Below are 19,593 nucleotides of genomic sequence, written 5' to 3'. Positions count from 1 at the left end.
TTATAACGAGCACACAATAGAATCAGAACAAAAAAAGCCATTTTCAGTTTGGAATGAAAAGCAGAATGTTTTCTGACGGGCTTTCTGTGCAGGACTTGGAAGCCTGTCTGACATCCTCTTCTCTCTGTTCCAGGAAGGCGTGGAAGTGCGGGTGGCCAGAATCTTCAACACCTTTGGGCCGCGCATGCACATGAACGATGGGCGGGTGGTCAGCAACTTCATCCTGCAGGCGCTGCAGGGGGAGCCGCTCACGGTAGGTGGCATGGGGAGGGGCAGGCACAGGGCTGGCATTGACACCCACCGGCGAGGGATGAGTGCACCTGGATTCAGGCAGTGACGTTGCTAGAGTTGACATGTAGTATTAGGTCTATCCCCGCTGCCCTCCATGAAGGGGAGGGAATGCGCGTGGACAAAGCCCAGGTGAGGATGGTGGTTTTGACCCCACTGGCATTGAGTTCCATGACTGCGGGCCTTGTCCCCACTGCTTCCAGGTCTGGCTGCCTGCACCACTGGCTGGTGAAGACCTTCCCTGACATTTTTTTTTAGCCTGCTGGCTGTAGCCACCTTGGTAGTATCCTTCCAATGGCTGAGAAACACCGACAAGGCGAGTTGAGCAAGGTGAGCCTTGTCCCCTGGACGTCCATGCTGACACCAGCTGCTGGGTACCCACAGATGCCTCTGTAGTCAGGCTGGGCTGCTCCTTCCTCGCCTGTCCCCACGGCCCCTCCTACCTCCCTGGGGAGGAGCAGCCTGGGCCAGTGCGAGAGGGTCTTGTTGGGTGTCTTTGGTTTTACTTGTCTTCACCGGCTGGTCCTGTCTCCTCCTACCCATCTTTCCTTTGGCCTTTTCCATTTCTCTTCCTGGTTGCCTACCTCAGTTCCTTGACTCTCTTTCACAGCTTTTTACAGTGTGGTGTTTTGTGGGAATTCAGAGCTGATAATTGTCTTGTCACTTAAGCAAATCATTCAACTGATAAGCAAACTATTCTGTAGAAATTGTAATCAGCTGAGTGTATTTCTGGGCCGGAGGCGGGTAAGCTCTGTGTATATGGTGCATAGGTATCTGTCCATTGACTGTGTCAGTGTTCTGTTCTCTGTCCTGTGATCTTTACATCTTTACCTCTAAGTGGCCACAGCAAATCTGTGGGGTGCAGGTAACATTATCCCGCCCTCATTATTCAGGTGAGGAGACTGAGACACAGAGGGCAGATAAAATTCTGAGGCCTTTTCTGTGTTAGCCGTTCTGCTCCCAGTTCAAACAGAAACGTGGCCTATTCTAAGATGAGGTGGATTCCCCAGGCGGTTGTACTATATCTATAATGGGTCCAAACCTGAGTTCTGAGCTCTCTCTCCACAGCCCAAGCCAGCTCTCCCTGCCTCTTCTGCTTGACAACTGGTGTCTCGGTTCTCCTTGACAGAGGCTCTGTGGTCACACTGGCTTGTCCCCTTCCTCACCACATGTCAGAGACCCCCCCAGCACATCCTAATGACTTCACCCTGGGCAGATCCAAACTCCAGTCCGGTCTACACTGCTTGGGCCCAGCGTGCTGCCGTAGCTTCTGAACCACTCTCATTCTCCCTGTCCTGTGTACTCTCAGCCCAGCAGCCAGAGGGAGCCCCAACAGAGAACTCAGAAGCCCGTCTCAAGGAGCACATGCTTTGAGGTGCTCTCGCTGCTGGCCCTTCCAGCTCCTTGGGGTCCTGGAGCACTTGGCTTTTCCTCCAGGTGCCCTCCCCAGTCATTCAGCATTTTGTTAGGGAAGCCTTCTGGACGCTTCTCTGTATCATGGCACTGTAACAGTTAGCAATAACGTGTTATTGTTTTCATTGTACTTGTCACCAGCTAGGTTACTAATTTTCCCACTCCCCGATCCCTGCTAGGACAGCTTGTAAGCTCTTTGAAACCAGGAATTTTGTTTCATCCACAATAGTGTCCCCAGCTCCCAGAAGAGTGCCAGGCACCCACGCAGCATGAGATTAATGTTGGTTGAACTAACGTTTGGGTTTATAGAGGCTGCTTTCCTTTATGTTGAGTGAAAGTTGCAAAAATTACTATTGTTTGGTGTTCCCTCTTGCTGCTATTTGGGGTTTCGAGGGGCTTGTTCCCTAGGACCCCTGGGTTTACCTGCTTGCTGAGAATTCTGCATCTTAGGAGCAGTCCTGGTGCCTTTTTAACCACTGCACTGGGAGACTGTTCCTCACACCAGGACATCAGAGCTGCTTTGTGTGCAGAGTAACTATTAAAAGCCTTCCAAGAAGCAGCTTACGGATTTATTGCCTCCTTGGCAGTAGTGAGGCAACCAGTGTCAGGCAGGAGAGCAGGCCCCCCAGCTGGCCCCAAGAGTGCGTGCCGCGTTGGCAGACAGTAATAGCTCATGTGCTGTCGCCACACTGGGCAAACTTCTGTGCCAGAGACAGACAGAAGGGTAAAGATCTCTGGTGCCGTCCATGACTGCAGTCAATCCACACTTTAGTCTTTTCCAGATGCCTTCTGGTGGGGGGAGACAGGGGCCCCAAGGGAAGCTTTTCAGAATGTGTTTTGTTTCTTTTTGTCACACAGAATTCTGTTTCCCAGCAGGAATGTGATGGAGGCAGTAACTTTTCATCTTGTCTGTGCAGTTGAGAGCTCGCATCTTGGTCTTGTCAGATGGTTCTGCGGAGAGGTGTGGGGGAGAGGCTGCCATGACCGCCTCAGCCCAACCCGTCTCTGAGAACACTTGGTTCTTTAAGGAGGGGAAAGAGCGAGGCACGTCCTTTGTTTTCCTTTTCTGCTTCATTTCCAACAAGTCACATCTGAGACGGAAGAGCTTCTGAGGCAGCTGGATGGGAACCACTCTGTCTCACCTTTTTCAAGCTGGGCTCATGTCATCACTTCCCTCCTAGCTGCTTTTTGGAGCAGCCCTTTGTTTTCTTATCCCTCCGCAAAGATCATTCTTTGGGCCTGTCCTAGCATCTTACTCGCTGCCATCCCAGGTGCTTGTTACAAGAACTCAGGGAATGTATTGTGCCAGATTAAATAAGTCCATCACACAGCAGAGCTGTATTCTAAATTGAGTCATGTAGAAGTTCAGAAAGTATTGAGTCCCAGTTTAGAACGTTTGGAAAATAGGTGAGTATGCTGGAGCTAGCTTAGCAAGTTTATATCTGAAGAGGCTTTGGCTCCCAGTTCAGTTAACGCATAGACATTCACAGGAGGGTTTCTTTCTGCCTTGCCTTCTCACTGTGACTTATTCCTCTTTATAGATGAGAAAACAGCTTCATTGAGGTGGCAGTTCCGATGGGGCATAATTGGGAGTTACATCCAGGTCTATGTTATTTTAAAAGTCTTGCTATTTTTCCAAAAGGAAATTTTGGAGATGCTACATGGGGATCATGATGAAAGTTTTGAAGCAGACTGTATTTTGGTCAATTATTTCATTTCTGTGTATTTTACATTTCTTGATTTTTTGTATATCTCAAAACTTTCATAATGACCTGCATACTTCTAAGACTAAGACTTCTTCTAAGACTTCTAAGCTGGTACAGTTGATATCCTTTATACCAATACTGTGGTATCTGAAGTGATCCTGACATTGGGCCTTCATTTGTAGAGAGATCTGTTAAAGAAACAGTTATGTAATGGTGCTTGTTGATGTGCGGTGTGAGGAAGACCATTCAGGACCAGCACGCTAAGAACAGGGACAGCTGCAGTGGGCTTTACAGTGTGGGACAGGCTGGACTCAACTCTGAGTGCAGCCTGGAGCAGAGTGGGGACAGTTAACAGAAGGGGGCTAAGAGGAGACATCAGATCAGGGTGACTCTGGCTAAACCCGCCTGGGGGGTTCTTGCTGACCACAGGCCCGTTGATCAGACATCTCCTGGGGATTGAGGAACCACATCAGACGTCGAAGGTGGGGGTTTATTGCTTAACAGACTGAACAGGGTTCTTGCTAAACGAGATTTATAAGTATGTGGATGAGCCCAGGGGAGGTTCAGGAACCTTGGCCAAGCAACACATGTTTGTCATACCTTAGACACACAAGGCACAGGTTGGGATAGTGCTAGGCGCTCGGTCCCTGAAACCTGAGATTTCCCCCCTCGCTGATAACTTGGTGAGGGCCAGGTTGCTTTGACTGCTCACAAGCCCTGAGCCCCCAGGCCCTGGCAGACTCCTTGCATCAATCCCTCCCGTTATGTGGAACAAAGCCAGAAGGACTGAATCCCATGCTGTCTCTTGTAAGAATGAGGAGGAGGAGGCTTTCCTAACGGGGCTCTGCAGATGCTCCCTGTCAGCACCACATCCCTGCGTGGCTCTCAGCCTGGCTTCTGCTGGGGACCCACTATGTGCCCCATCCATAAATGAGTTAGGCCTCCACCCTTATGGGCCAGACCTAGGTGGAGGCCTAGACATGCCATGGGGTGTTTGTGGGCACTAAAGGTACATTCCAGAGCCCAGGGAGCACAGATTTATTTGGAGGGGAGATAATTGCATGGCATCATCTGTCTTGCACACACACACACACACCTTTTTTCTCCTTTACATTTTCACACTTAGCACACACAGAGTAATCCTCATGTTGTAAAATACTGTGCTAGTGACATGGGGAGGCTGATTTCAGCCGAATTATAGATGATGAACATGATATGCTGTAGAAAGAAGTCACGCAGGGCTCTCTAGGGGTGCAGGTAAGGCCGGTTCCAGGCCACCACTCACACATCCTCTCAGCCAGTTGTACACACTGGAGCCAACCTTTACCGCTGTGTCGCCAGCGAGGCCTGGGGTGCGTGGTGAGTCTACGTGCTCCTCTGCAGCCTAAGCAAAGCAGCCTCCTCCTGGACTGGGGACTGTTGCCTGTGACTCCATTGCCACATGAACCACCAGGGGGCCTCAGTGGGAGTACACTGGGGAGGGTTGGCCTCTGCTGCTGCTACTGGGTGAGGGTCTCCCCTGTGGAGTCAGGCAGAGATGGGTGCCCATGACATGTGCTGTGACAGCCTGGCTCAGGCTGGAGCACTCCCTCCCCAGTGCTATAACAAAGTGGCTATGTGTTCAGGTTATCTCAGGCATTTTTGGATCTCCTGGCCAGCAGCCGTAAACCTCCCTTTGAGATTAACTGACACTCATCTGCTGAACATGGTCCTCATCACAAATCCCTCATTCCGTTCCTTTTATTAAGAGTGGGAATTTGGCACAGTTCTCAGACTCCTTACCCTGGCTCCTTACCGTCAGCCAGAGCTGACCTGTCCCCAACTGAAGGGCTTACCAGCAGAGGCTGCCCAAATCCTGTTCCCTGGTGGGCCCCACTCTGTGAGGGGGTGCATGGGAGGACATCACAAGTCTCAGGGGCCTTGGCCAAGCAACACTTCTTTGTCACAGCCCACTAGTTGAAGACCAGTGCTGCTCTGCATAGGTGGCGGGCTTTCCACGAATGAGGCCAGACGCACCTGCAGACCCCTGCCTTTTGTCAGGGTGCCTCTGACTGGTGGGTGGTGCAGAGCACATAGCCAGAAGGCAGACCGCTTTCTCAGTGGAAGGCCTTCTTCTCAGTGGGGCAGAGAAAGTGCCCCCGGGGTCCCGCCCTGGTGGAGCCCTGCGACTTGTCTTGTGACAACCCAGTACTTGGAGAAGAAACTACAGGCAGTTCTGAAGTCGGAGGATGCGATGTGGTGGGAAAAAGCATCCTGCACTTGCAGCCAGTATGGGTTTCACTCCACTGAGTGCAGGTCACCCCAGCGCTCTGAGCTTCCATGACCTCGTCTCTAAAATAAGGTCATAAACACAAACAAGAGCTATGCCTCCAGCACTAGGGAGGGGTGGTCTCCTGCATGAGGGAGCTCCAAGGCAGGGACTGAGGGACCTGTCCTCCTACCAAGTCAGGACATGGGCTCCTTCCTGCCTGCCCAGGTGTGTCAGCGAGGCCCCAAGGCTGGTTCCCAGAGCTATTGAGGCATGTGGTCTCCTGCTAAGAGCCCCACTCTCATCTGTCCTCAGTTTCCCTTTAGTAGGATTTGACACAAATCCCCACAGCCAGTATTCCTCAGCCTTTGTCAGTGGAAGGAGTACAGAACCAGCTAGCAGGAGACACCTGTGAAGTTGCGTGTGGGATTGCTTATTGAAATGACAAAAATAGCCTGCTTTTTAATTTTTTTGTATTTATTTATTTATGAGACAGAGTCTTACTTTGTCACCCCCAGTAGAGTACCCTGGCAGCAACCTCTAACTCTTGGGCTCAAGCGATTCTCTTCCTTCAGCCTTCCAGCTATTTTTAGAGATAGGGTCTCACTCTAGCTCAGGCTGGTCTCGAACTCGTGAGCTCAGGCAATCTGCGGACCTCAGCCTCCCAGAGTGCTGGGATTACAGGTGTGAGCCACCGATCCTGACCAATAGCCTGTTTTTTAAAAACACCCAAAAAGTGTTAGGTGTGACTTTCTTCCCCACCTGTGCCTTCCCCTTTCCTTCCCAGATCTGGTGAGATGGCTCCAGGGAAGTCATGCTGAGGGGCCATTCAGGCTGGGGTGCTGGTGTTGTCTGCAGAGATACAGACCACAGACTCCTGCTGGTGGGAGGTGGCCCGGGGTGATTGTAATCCAGCTTGTCTGGAAGGCAGTCCCTCCTCCTGGCTGCCTACAAGCAGGCAGACCCCACTTCTGGTGGCTCCGTTGTCCCCTGCGACAGGCTTGCCTTTTTTTTTGCCTCCATCTCGTCATCCTCAGAGGGCTGTAATCTGTGGCATTCACCAGATTACCATCCAGTGTGGGCATCGTTCCAGTTAGTGTGCTGGGCTCCCTGAGAGCTGAGGCAAGTGGGACATGAGTCCTGTCCTGGGACCTCTCAGGGGCAGTTGGCATGAAGAATGGACACAGGGAAGGGCAACTCATCCTCTCCATGCAGGGATCAGAGGAAAGTTCCCAAGGAGGTGGCGTCAGAACTGGTCCCTAGACAATGGGTGACATTGCCAGGAGGAAAATAGACTAGAGCATTGTAGCTGGCAGAGAAAAGAATGCCAGCCAAGGCATGGGATGTGGGAATAACTGCTCATCAGACACAAAGGGGGCTTGTGACTGTCCTTCCCTCCCACCACCTCTGTGTCACCTGCAGAGTCTCTCAGGGGCTGTCTCTCTTGGCCTTGGCCACACATGACAGTCATCTGGGGAGCTTACTGTAAAAGTACTGGGAGACACCTACTCCATCCTAGAGTCTAGGGGTGCTGTGGACCGTGCACCCAGGCTGAGCACAGACCAAGAACCCAGATCCTAACGTAATGCCTGATGCGTTGTAAGACTCTTAACTCAGGCTGATTCCTTCAGAGACTGTCTTTTGAGGAAACACTTGATACAGTGTTTACATGCACACATTTAAGTATTTCTGCCATCTGCTCATGGTTGGGGCACAATTTTGAGGTCAGAGGGTAGGAAATGTGGCTTGAGACACTTTGAGTTGGTGTCCCTGCCCCTCCAGGGATCAGTGTTGAGGTCATTTTTGTCCCCTGGAATTTAACGGAAAGCTTCCCAGTGTTGGGGTGGTTTTCTCAAGAGAGCTAACTATTGGTTTCTTTGCAGGTATATGGATCTGGGTCCCAGACCAGGGCATTCCAGTACGTCAGGTAAGAACATCCTACCCAGGCCATGGGGAACTCAGCCTTAGCCGTGCTCTGGGGCAGGGGGAGTGCTGGTGCAGCAGAGAGTGTCTACTGTATCTGTTAGTCATTGTCACAACCCTCACAGTGTGTGTTGCTTAAAAGTCAATTTGATGGGAAAACTGGCTGTGCTCTGAGTTAGTGACTCTCATGACTCCTGAGCTGGTCTTTGACTGCCACCTAGCATTTTGTGAGTGAAGTGATTTCTGTGCAGGCCAGCTTAAGAGATGAATGGCTTTATGCATCCCACAAACATGCAAAGGGCAAAATCTATCATTTTAAACTTGGCTTAGAGTAGAAACCACTTGGGGTGGTTGAAAAGTTCTTATGAAGGGCATGAAATAAGATAGTGTTCTAATGTCAAATTTTGAGCTAGAGTCAAATGCCAATAAAAATATATTCTTTAGAATTAGGAATTGTTTCACATGGTGACTTAGTATTTTCTCGGTAATTCTTATAATCTAGTGTTTCACTGGTCAGTTCAGTTGGTGACTAAGTTTATAATGCAGTATGGATTCTGAGAGAAGAGTTAGGATATTAGAAGTTACAGGTACTAAAGTGCCTTCCACAGTTAGGTGACTGGTGTAAATTCTGCAAAAGTTTCTGCTATCCTGATTCATTGTAAAACCCAGTTCTGTAGCTTTTCAGACCCACACATTTTCACTCATCAGTTCAAATGCCCCAGGCCTACTTATAGGGAAACGCTATCCCTGGTGCTTTGGGTGCCATCCCAGGGGCGCTGTATGGGTGTAGTGAGGTGTTGGCTATAGGGTGCAGGTCTGGGCAGCCCCCTCAGCTCCACCTCAACCAGAGCACCTTACAGAGGTCTTTGTCTGATTGGGTGAGGTTTTGGCAGGAGTCTTTTTGCAAAATAGAACTGCTAGCAAAATAAAAAAAAAAAAGAAAGAAAAGAATTAAACACAATGACTATAGATGTTTGCTGAAAGTCCTTGCAGATTTTGACATTTGGTCCAAATGAATGCGGCGGATAAACAAACATGCCATTCGGTGTTCTCCCTCCCCACCCATTAGTGTCCTGCCACTTAGGGCAAAACGCCCAGAGCTGGGCATAGCCGGCCCTGCTGCCCCAGTGGGCAGACTTACTCTGAGAAGCAGTTTAACAGGAAATGGCAGCTGCCCCTCCTTCAGGACCGCATTCATTTCAAAGCACTTGACACAGGCAACATGTGCTTGGAAAAAGCCATCATGGCACATTTCTGGGTGGGGACCAAATTAGTCAGACTTCTGGTATTGAGAACCGTCTTTTCATATGGATACCTTTTCATCCCATCCTCCCTCACCTGCCCCAGGCGTGCACTTTCCCCAGGGAGTCTACCCTCTTCTGTGGCAGGGGATTGCCTTACACCACCTCCCCAGGGTCCTCCAGGCTTCTCCAGCCAGCACACCGCGTAAAGTACTGCTGAGACTTTGTACAGCAAGAGAGGAACCAGTCAGAGCCCATTCTTCTCACTGTCCTCCTGCACTCAGGGTGCCACATATAAAATTCACTTAAAATAGCCTCAGTTTTATTTTGGCTAGAAATTAAAATGTTTTGAGCATTTGGTGACGCCTGTGCCATATATCATACCACCTCGGGACAGAAAATCAAAACGTGCCCACAGTACCAGGCCTTCTCTTGCAGTCACAGTGCACACACCCAGGTGCCCTCACTCACCGTGCCAATGGCCACCCTGGAAGGAAGGCTTCAGTAGTTTCCCTAGACAAGTCGCTGTTCGCCCTCTTAAAGCCCTCTCTTTGTGCTGCTGCAGCCACGTCTACTCCCCACGCAGGGGAGTTGATGGGGCTTCCCCACACTCGGGGCAGGGATTTTCCCACTTAAACTTTCTAGTTTATTTAAGACCCAGTTGAGCACCTTCAGTGACCAAAGTTTTGCTACTTCTAACAAGCTATTTTTTTTTTTTACCAAGAATTTTACTGATGTGCAATGTCCGAATCTTTAGTTACCGTACTAAATCAACAGATGTTAGAATCCATGTTTGCCATGAGACAGCACTGCAGGGACTCTGAGGGCTAGGTGGCCATCTGCATTGACATTTTGGCATGACTGTGTTTGATACTTTCATGGTCGGGTTGTGTCCTCATTCACATAACAAAGGCATGCTGTATACTTTTTAAAAAGTCACTTTGTCAAAATGACACTTTTAAAGAGTTTCAGGTTAAATGAGTGTAATCTATGCCATTGTGACCTTAAAAGTTGCCAGTTTATTATGTAAAAAATGCGTGGCCCTCCCCTTTCCCTGTCCCAACCAGGGTGACTGCCTCAGCATCAGCCACCTTCCAGCTCCACGCGGACCCCGCCTCATAGTTTCAATATTAAAACCTATTGTGGATGCTACAGAATGGCAGCTTTTAATGTCTTGTTATGAATATGCACAGATGTATGTCATGAGAGAACACGTTGTGATATAACAATTACTGCCATAGTGATGAAGTGACTTTTTGCCAGTTTCTACGAAAAAGAAATCATCCAAGGTCAGCAGTGATTTACATTTGCGCTTGATCTGTAAGACTAGCACGCTTTAAGCAGGTTTATATAAAGTACACATTTGTTGTAAATGAAAAAGCAAAAGTAACTTGTTTACTAAATACCCCATCCCAAATTTCTTTCTCTCTATGGAAAGGAAAGCAAATGCTATTTGGGGTGTTCTTTCAGAAGTTTATCCTCACTCACACTGGCCTGCTCCTCGGTGGTAACCACGGAGGAGGAAGAACAGAACTTTAAAAGTCTTCTAAGAAATATAGCTGGTGGAAAATGGGCTTAGAGAAAGTACTTGTGTTCAGCAGTGAGGTGTCATTTTTACGAAGTAACTTTTTCTTAACAGAGCCACACTTTAAAGCTTCTGAAAATAAGAACCAAAACTTGGTAAGCGAAAAGTTTGCTTACTTATCTTCACCTTCATGGCCCAGTCAATCACGATCCATTTGAAACATCCAGATATCCCTGACCGTTTCATACGCAGTGTCTTGGTGGGGGGGTGGCAAGTGTAGGGAGTGACATTCTGGTTTATTTCAGCCTCAGTATCGCTTGGTTTTATTTGTGATTTGCCAGTATGGGGATCACATACTGGACTCCGTTCATCTCCGTGGGTCTTACTTTAAAATACAGTCATGTGCTTTCATACAGGCCAACTATCTGGGTTCACATTAAACATGGACTTTCATCAGAAACTTTTGTAAACTCCATCTTTTGCGGGTGTGTGCCTCTTTTAACACATTTAGTTTTTTAATTGTTAAAGGACTTCAAAAATGCACCAAAGTGGCAAACTCAGCCCCATCGCTCAGCTTCCATTCTGTTTCACCTTCTACACCGTACCCACCAAAAGCAGATCCCAGACATCATATTTGTCATTTCATCCATCAGTACTGAAGCCACATAAATGCCATGGCAGTTTGCAGGATTTTATTTTGACATTCAGTTTTTCCATTGGGGTTTTTGTTTTCTTCTGGGAGGTGGTGAATTTTCTCCTGGGAGGGCTCGTACGTGGTGCTCAGAGCCAGGGTGTTTCAGGGCCGAGCCTGACGCATCCCACCCCTTCTCTTCCAGCGATCTGGTTAACGGCCTCGTGGCTCTCATGAACAGCAATGTCAGTAGCCCGGTCAACCTGGTGAGTCCTTTCTCTCCCTTCTCCCTCCCAGGACAGCTCAGAGGTTTTTTTTGTGTGTGAAACCACAAACAGCACCCAGCTTTGCTTGGTTCATTGTCTGCAACATAGAACACATGTTTGTAGCTTGCTAAATACCGGAGAAAAATAAACAGAACAAAGTAAGTACACAAAGAAGCAAAATGTCTGCGAGACTCAGATGAGCGATGTCATCTAGAAGAACTCCCACTACCTTCTAACGAGCTCGGGTCTGCAGGCCTGGGAAGCCCTTCCTTGGTGCAGATGGACACTTGTGTGTGTACCCTTTCCCTGTTTAATGGCTGCATCATCTTTGAATTTTTGGAAGATGGATGTTGTCCAGGTATTTATTACATCCATAATTCAGCCCGACAGATGAGCTCCTTGGCTTCTTGCCTCCCTTCATGCTGCAGCCTGGAATCTCCTCGTTGGAGAGGTTGAAGGTAGCTCTACCCAGCCTCTCTCCTAACCTTGAGCGCTCTGTGCTGGTGAACTTCCTTCTGCTCAGGGAAGTTCACTCTGTCTTCGGCTCGTTCTGGCCAAGAGAAAGTTCTTCCTTATATTGGACCAAAATCTCCCTCTCTGCACATCCACCCACTGACTTCACTTTTTCACCTGGGGCCATTCAGAGTTAGCCGGATGCCTCTGCAGTGTGGTAGCTCTCTGAGGATTTGCAGGATGGGCACAGTCCTATGCCCTAATTCTTCTCACCAACAGCATCAGCCAGGGCTTTGTGCAAAACGCAAGGTGTCCTGTGTGGGATGTCCAGCATTTAAAGTGTTCACTTCTGTTGATGGAAAAGGACACAAGAGCCCTGTGCTCACTAGGGAATCCCCTTCTGGCCTTGCGTTAACAAAGCCCTGGGGCCATTTCTTTTCTCCAAAACCACGTCTCTTGCTTCCTATAACACATCAGGGTTCACAGCAGTGGTGTGCAACCTATATTTCTTGCAAACCATTTCACTCACAATCCTTTCCTACCTGTCCTTGTAACCAGCCATCTCAAGCACATTGGATTCTGTTCATTTTTCCCTGAGTTGAGTAGAGGGAGTTCTTATCATGTAAGAAAAAATGGGCCCTGGAATGGTCACTCCTTCCTGGGACTGTTGCCAATTCTGGGGTACAGGGTGGCACTTTTAAAAAACATTCACTTAAAAATAGACCCAAATGTGCCTTGTATCACAAGCCTCAGTTCCCTTGGGGCATTTGCCTGCTGGTACTTTGGAGAGGCCCCAGCCTTCTCTGCCCTGTGTGTTTGCTACAGGCCCTCTGGAAGGTGTGGTGTCAGCGACTTCCATGAGCAGCCACACTATTCCCTGTAGCTACCACATTCCTCCTTCCTGCTCTTTGGAGGGCCTTTGCACAGGTTTGAGAACTCTCCTCTCATTTAGAAACTTGTCCATTTGTCCTCCCTAACATCAGAATCATGTGTCCACCAGGAGTCTAACAAAGACAGAGCCACTTTCTCCCAAATTCTCAGTTCTCCCCATTCACTAGTCAGTCCTCTTGGTGCTTATAGGATGTGCCTAGGGTTCCTCCTGCCATTTTTGCCATGTGGCCAAGGAAATGGGAGTGAAGAGTCCTGAGGGATATGTAGTCGCCAAACTTCATGGTAGTTCTTTTTTTTTAAGATGAAGTCTCACTATGTCGCCCTCGATAGAGTGCTGTGGCATCATAGCTCACAGCAACCTCAAACTCTTAGGCTTAAGCAATTCTCTTGCCTCAGCCTCCCAAGTAGCTGGGACTACAGGTGCCCGCCACAACACCTGGCTATTTTTTGTTGCAGTTTTCATGGTTGTTTAGCTGGCCTGGGCCGGGTTTGAACTCTCCACCCTCAGTGTATGCGCCTGGTGCCATAACCACTGTGCTAAGGGCGCTGAGCCATCATGGTAGTTCTTATGCAGGGGTATGCAACCTGCAGCTCTGCCACAGACTGATTTCATGAGGACTTTGTCTGTCTGTGGCAGTGGATACCGTGAAAAGTATGCACAGACCTTTTCTGTTGCTAATCACCTTTCATTAGTGTTTTGTGTATTCAATGTGGCTCAAAACAATTTTTATTCCAGTTTGTGGAAGAGGGAACAAAAGGTTGGACACTTCCTGTTTACAGTTGTGGGTGGAGGAGTTGGAATAAGAAAGACAGGATTGGGAGGTAAATGGGCAATGGAAGAAAAGGACAAAGTGGGTTTTCTTTTTTTTTTTTTTTTTCGTAGAGACAGAGTCTCACTTTATGGCCCTCGGTAGAGTGTGCTGTGGCCTCACACAGCTCACAGCAACCTCCATCTCCTGGGCTTAAGCGATTCTCTTGCCTCAGCCTCCCGAGTAGCTGGGACTACAGGCGCCCGCCACAACGCCCGGCTAATTTTTGGTTGCAGTTTGGCCGGGGCCGGGTTTGAACCCGTCACCCTCGGTATATGGGTATATGGGGCCGGCACCTTACCGACTGAGCCACAGGCGCCACCCAAAGTGGGTTTTCTTAAAGCTGAAAGTATATAAGGCACATCCGGTCTGTCCCTCTGGCTTACCGGAATGCTTGCCTGTGCATACACTCATTTCTGTTACAGATTTCACATCTGAAATCTATATCATTGATCATCTGAAAGTCCTTTATCATTGAAGTTTTTAACATAGCATACCCAGAGGGAAATAGATTTTGGTAGGGGAGCTAATTTTGTAACCTACACTTTTATGCAAAGTGACACTGAAGTTTCATTCAATACGGAAATTGTCCCGGAAACATAGCCAGAATATGTGTTGTACTCTTGATCTATCCAAAGGCTAGCCTTATGCATGGACAGTTTATAGAGGATGAAGGGAAGATGGGTGCAATTTAACCCTTTGTCAGGTTGAATAATCCTGACGGTAAGTTGAATGCCCCAGGGAAACACAGCTCAGGTGAAGCAACCTAGGGAGGTCCAAGGCAGCCAGCAGACATCTCTGCGGGTGTGCCGTGGTTTGGGTGGTGGGCTGCTGCTGCTACGGTTACACTTGTAACCAGAAACCATTTTTTTTTTAGGGGAACCCAGAAGAACACACAATCCTAGAATTTGCCCAGTTAATTAAAAACCTTGTTGGTAAGTAGGATAAACCACTTCCTGAGTGAAATCAGCTTTGCTTACCTTATCTTTTGATAACACCTTGACTAGAAAATGGGTAATTAATACAAGCTAATTGAATTGGGTCAAAGCAGAACTTTTTATCAGGAACATTGAATTGTTTTCTAATTCTTTAATTAAGTAATAAAAAGATATAAAGGACAGCAGGATTGGTTTTGTTCGCAGTTTTAATTGCAGGTCTGTGTGGAAGGGGAGGGAGGAAGAGATTCGTTCCCCCATGTTTGAGTCACGATCGTGTTAGATCATCCTGCGTGGGTGATGATTATTGGATTTCCAAACACTGGTCATGTTGAGTGCAGAATTTCAAAGTATAAGCGAAAGTGACATCAGTTACGGGTTTTGGGTGAGTTTAAAATAACGTTTTTAGTTCTGGCAGCCTAGCTGTGACTTTGGGGCCTTGTGACATCAGGAGCACCCCATCAGGGTGCACACTTATGCCGTAGTAAGTGCAGGTATTCTGAACCAACCCTGGGTCGCAGACATAGAGTGGATGAGTCCTTGGTGTCATCCTCAGGCTAGCTGGAGCTCTGGGAAGTGTGGCTCTTGGAAGGTGTCTCTTTTCTGGAATTGATCCAAAAATTTGAGTTAAAGACACAAGCAGACTAGACTGGTTGTACAGACCAGGGATGAGTACATGTGTCATGGTATTCTGAAGTGACCATCCAGACCCAACCTGGCCGACTTAAGTCCTCCAGGTTGCCCTTCCTGGCATCAGGCCATCATTTACCAGCATCTTTTAACCAACTCTGACATCTAGAACCCTGTCCCATATTATACACAGTCTGCACCTTCTGCAGCCCCAGAACCTCCTGTTCAGATCCATATCCCTGGCTTTCCCATTTTGAATCCATCTATCCCTTGTGAGGAAGGAACATTGCTCAGGTCACAACTTATGAGCAGTCTACTCTTGGGCCTCACCCCAGGCCTCCTGGGTTGGCGGAATTTGCACATTGACAAATCTTTTGTGTGACCTGTGCACATGTTGACATTTGAGAAAATCTGATCTGAAACCTGAGAGGGACACAGTATTTCTGCCTTCTGGATTCTGCAGTCAGGGCTGGTCCCCAGTGGGGGTTCCCTCAGCAGATCTGGCTGACGGACACTGGTGTAGCTTCATTCTGCTAGCCAGCAACCTGGGTCTCCTCTAGGATGCTGGCCAGGCCAGTTGTTCTGTTATCCATGTGCTCCCTCCAGCAGGGTGGCTGGATGCCTTATGCCTTGGCTGGGGGTTCTCTGGGCTCTGAACACCCAGGTGTGGTCCATTGGGGCATCACCCTCAGAGATGACTCAGGGGTTCACATTTGTGATTCTCATTTACATTAGGCATGCATGGTGTGCACATCTGTGTCTGTTACCTGGTAGGGGTGGCCTGCCTTAGAGTAGATCTTGTACTAGGAGGCTCAGGCCTGTTGAGTCAGAGTAACTAGAACCCCATCAAGCTCTCATGGGGCACCTGCATGCGGTGAGGTCAGCTATGTCTGTGGCAGGCGTGCTCCCGGTTTCTGTGCAGAACAGTCCCTTAAGGGGCTCAATGGCTTTGTGCAAGCTGTGTTTATACAGTCTACTCCATCATCTGCTTCACAGATGGGATTTCACTGTGATATAGGTGGTAATAAGACACATCCTTCATGCTTTGTGATTCTCTATTATCTTTTTTTTCTTTTTTTTTTTTTTGGTAAAAACCATCTCAGGTAGCGGAAGCGAAATTCAGTTTCTCTCTGAAGCTCAGGATGACCCACAGAAAAGAAAACCAGACATCAAAAAAGCAAAGCTGATGCTCGGTTGGGAGCCTGTGGTAAGTGCAGGCAGTCAGCACTATCTTACGAAGGGCCTGCCACCTCTTGGGGTCCCAGGGCCTGTAATGCACGCCTTTGTCAGTAGCCCCCAGTGAAGCAGGGTGGGCTGGTGTCTGGGCTGCCGTCACACTTTCTCCAGGTCACAAATAGCTTCTCCCAGATCATGTGTTTCTTTGTCATCAGGCATTGGCTGGGCCCTGCTATGGGCTCTGTGTGCTGCCTCTGTGAAGGCAGCATCAAGGGCTATGGCCGTGTGCTCAGGAGTTTCGTGTAGCCTACCTGCCTCTCCTCTTGACCAGGGCAGCTGGGCAAGGGTCCAGCTAGTTCTATTCACTCCCATCAGGTCGAGCCAGGTTGGAAGTATGTAAGACCAAGGGCAGTGGAAGCAGGGCAGCCCAGGTGCCTGTCTGTCATATTACACTAAGTCAGACCCTTGCTGTGGCCTTGCCAGACACTAGAAGGGACAGCTGCCACCTCACCCTCGCAGCTAAACCCTGAGCCTCCTGCATTCCTGCTGCCTGCCCTTCCCACTGCAGAGGACCATGTGCTCCTCCCTCACCTGCGAGTGCCTGTACCCCACGGCTATGTGCAGACTGTGCTGTCATCCATACACAGTCCCTTGTCCTGAAGGAACCATTTCCTTAGAGAGGCAATCCTGAGCTGGTTGCATCTCCAGGAGCAAGCCTACCTCAGTTTACTGTCTGCTGTATCTGGCTGTTCCCTCTTTGCCCACCCCTGAGTCCCCTACTAGAATGTGGGCTCCTCTTGGGCCAGGGCATGAGGCCAGGTATACAGCAGTAAGCCTCACAGCTGTCACAGTCTGTCATACATTCAAGTGCCCGACAAATGTGGGAGGATCCTAGGCACGGCCAGCAGGTTGTGGTACAGTCAGAGAGGAGTGGACACATGTGAAAGCTCAGCGTACCTTATATAAATATGCACACAGTACCAAGAGCTGAGTAAGTAGAATCTTAGCGTGTTGGGCCTTGAAGTGCTGCGAAGAGTCCCTGCCTGGTTCTTGTTTTATCTTGTGATGTACAAGTCTAAATGTTCTGCAGAAATTTGTTGGATGGAAGAAAACATGATTAGATTATGTTTAGTCTTAACAAAATCTAATAATCCCACCTGTGCAAAACAAGTTATACAAGCACAGGACCAGTTCTTTGTTTTTTGAAGCTCTACTACATCTTTGCCATTGATCCATTTATAAGAAGAACCTAAATTCTAACGAAATACTTTTTAAAGGATTAAACGAACATTTACTACATATTAACTGTTGCTTTTACTTGTGTGAGGTATGTATGTTACTGTTTTATTTTTCTGGATTTTAGATGTTTATACATCTATCATGTTTCCCTTCCTACTAGAATTTCTAATTTGTAAGAAATTTTCAAGGGATCTGATCCAAAGAAACTTCGACATCCTAATCTTAATTTTCCCAAGTATGTATTTTTAACAGCTTGTTATATAGCAAATTGCCTTTATTTAAAATGTACAGTTTGGTTAAGTTTCGATGTGTTTTGACACTTGAGAAACTATCGCCACAATCAAGAGAGACAGACTAGGAACAATCAAGAGGGACACCCCAGGAGTGTCCAGTGCTCCTTGGCAAGTGAGCCATCGGCTGAGAAGTGCAAAGGGTTAATGTCACGTGGGAGAATCAGACGTGTGGATCCGACTCAGATCACCTTCTCAAAGCATCTTTCCCTCCACTCCATGGTAGATTTCCTCTGAAAGAATGGGACATGTGCATTATGTTAAGAGTCGTATTTGAGACTGGAGTAGGTATGACAGCAAGATTGGAGTCCTGGGGATGGGGGGTTCACTTTACATCAGGAAGAGTGTCGCTTGTTAAGTTGCATTAATACAGTTGGAAAGCAACTCTGAAGGATGACCTCTGGTGGGCTGCAATGAGCACCTCTTCTACCTCTGGAAGAGCCCCAGTTTGGCAAGTCCTTCCTGCAAAGCCCTTCTGTGGGTGTGACCTCCTCTCCCTTTCTCTTTAAACAGGTCCCGCTGGAGGAAGGTTTGAACAAAGCAATTCACTACTTCCGTAAGGAACTCGAATACCAGGCAAATAATCAGTACATCCCCAAACCAAAGCCTGCCAGAATAAAGAAAGGACGGACTCGCCACAACTGAATCCCTTACTTCTTTGGACTCAAGATTCCTTTTTTTACACTTGATGGGATGTATTTTTTTTTTTTTTTTAAAGAAAGGCTAAACAGGTGTCATGAAGAACAAACTGGAATTTCATTTTGAAGATTGCTTTAATGAAATGGATGTGCCTAAAATCTCCCTTCAAAAAACTGCAGATTTTGCCTTGCACTTTTTGAATCTGTCTTTTTCTGTAAAATAGTGTAGATGCATCTCTGCATATTTTCAAATTTTTTATCTTGCTGTGATAGCATATGTCGTGACTGTCGTTGACAGTTTTATTTACTGGTTTCTTTGTGAAGCTGAAAAGGAACATTAAGTGGAACGAAAAATACCAATTTTATTTATAAAAGTGGATGCTTATAAATGAGACGTTATACTATGCATAAAGGAAAAAAAACCTAGCAGTATTGTCAGGTGGGTGGTACACCGGCATTTATTTTCAGGCAGATAAAAGAATTCTGTTTGAGAGCTTTATGTTTTGGTTGCAAATTTGACTTTGAAATACTAATGTTGGTTATCATGATCAAGGATATTTGAAATCACTACTGTGTTGTGGTGAGTATTTGGGGGTGGGCTGGGGACAAAGTTAACATATTCTTGGTCAACCATGGTTAAATATGCTATTTTAATAAAACATTGAAATTTGTCAGCCATAGACGTTCAGTTTTAAAGGTTGGCTTTCAGCTTTGTGCAGGTTATTGTTGAATTGCTAAGAAAAATATTGGAGAATTTAGTTTAAAAGAAAATTCTGAAAACATGCAGGTTCATGGAATGTATACTCTGATGTGTGGATACTGGTAACATTTATATGCTACTTGGGCCAAATCTGTGCCTGTAGTATTACCTGCTGTGTGAAGTTTTCAGCTCTTAGCCAGGGATAGAATCCTTTTTGTGCCCTTCCTTGGCAACACAGACCAGATGGAGAAAAGGGATGTCATTTGTCTTGTGTAGAAAGATTTGTGAATTAGTCTCGAGTGAAAATTTTGAGAGCTTTTGTTTTCATTAAGAACTTTGTCAAGGCTTAGTATTAGCATTTTATTTTTCCTCTTATAATAAATGGGAGAATAACACATCTGTTATAGCCACACATCAAAGCTGAAGGGGCACCAAGAAGATGAAGATTGCTGTGTATTAGAAGCATTTGGTAGCTGGAGGTCCTGTGAGAACCTAACCAGCAAAAGCTAAGTTTTCCTGTCCTTAAAAGTCACCTTGGGATTTTTATTAAATTGGACTCATTCAAATCAGAATCTCTGAGTCAGGGCCAAG

General features: G+C 47.5%; 1 protein-coding gene across 2 annotated transcripts in view; it reads left to right on the top strand.

Moving 5' to 3' along the window:
- UXS1 (UDP-glucuronate decarboxylase 1) overlaps positions 1 to 18,969 on the top strand; it is a 91,943-nt gene extending 72,974 nt beyond the window's left edge. For both annotated transcript variants that reach the window (XM_053588155.1, XM_053588154.1), the window contains exons 10-15: positions 134 to 253; positions 7,539 to 7,582; positions 11,181 to 11,241; positions 14,272 to 14,329; positions 16,063 to 16,166; positions 18,178 to 18,969. In XM_053588155.1, the coding sequence (XP_053444130.1) occupies positions 134 to 253; positions 7,539 to 7,582; positions 11,181 to 11,241; positions 14,272 to 14,329; positions 16,063 to 16,166; positions 18,178 to 18,309 (519 nt within the window). In that variant the 3' untranslated portion in view covers positions 18,310 to 18,969. The remainder of the gene's footprint in view (positions 1 to 133; positions 254 to 7,538; positions 7,583 to 11,180; positions 11,242 to 14,271; positions 14,330 to 16,062; positions 16,167 to 18,177) is intronic.
- Positions 18,970 to 19,593: the final 624 nt, after the last annotated feature.

The sequence above is a fragment of the Nycticebus coucang genome, chromosome 4 (genome assembly GCF_027406575.1).
Source record: "Nycticebus coucang isolate mNycCou1 chromosome 4, mNycCou1.pri, whole genome shotgun sequence".
NCBI lineage: Eukaryota > Metazoa > Chordata > Mammalia > Primates > Lorisidae > Nycticebus > Nycticebus coucang.
Note: the sequence above shows the minus strand (reverse complement) of the source record. Positions and strands in the feature narration are given on the sequence as shown.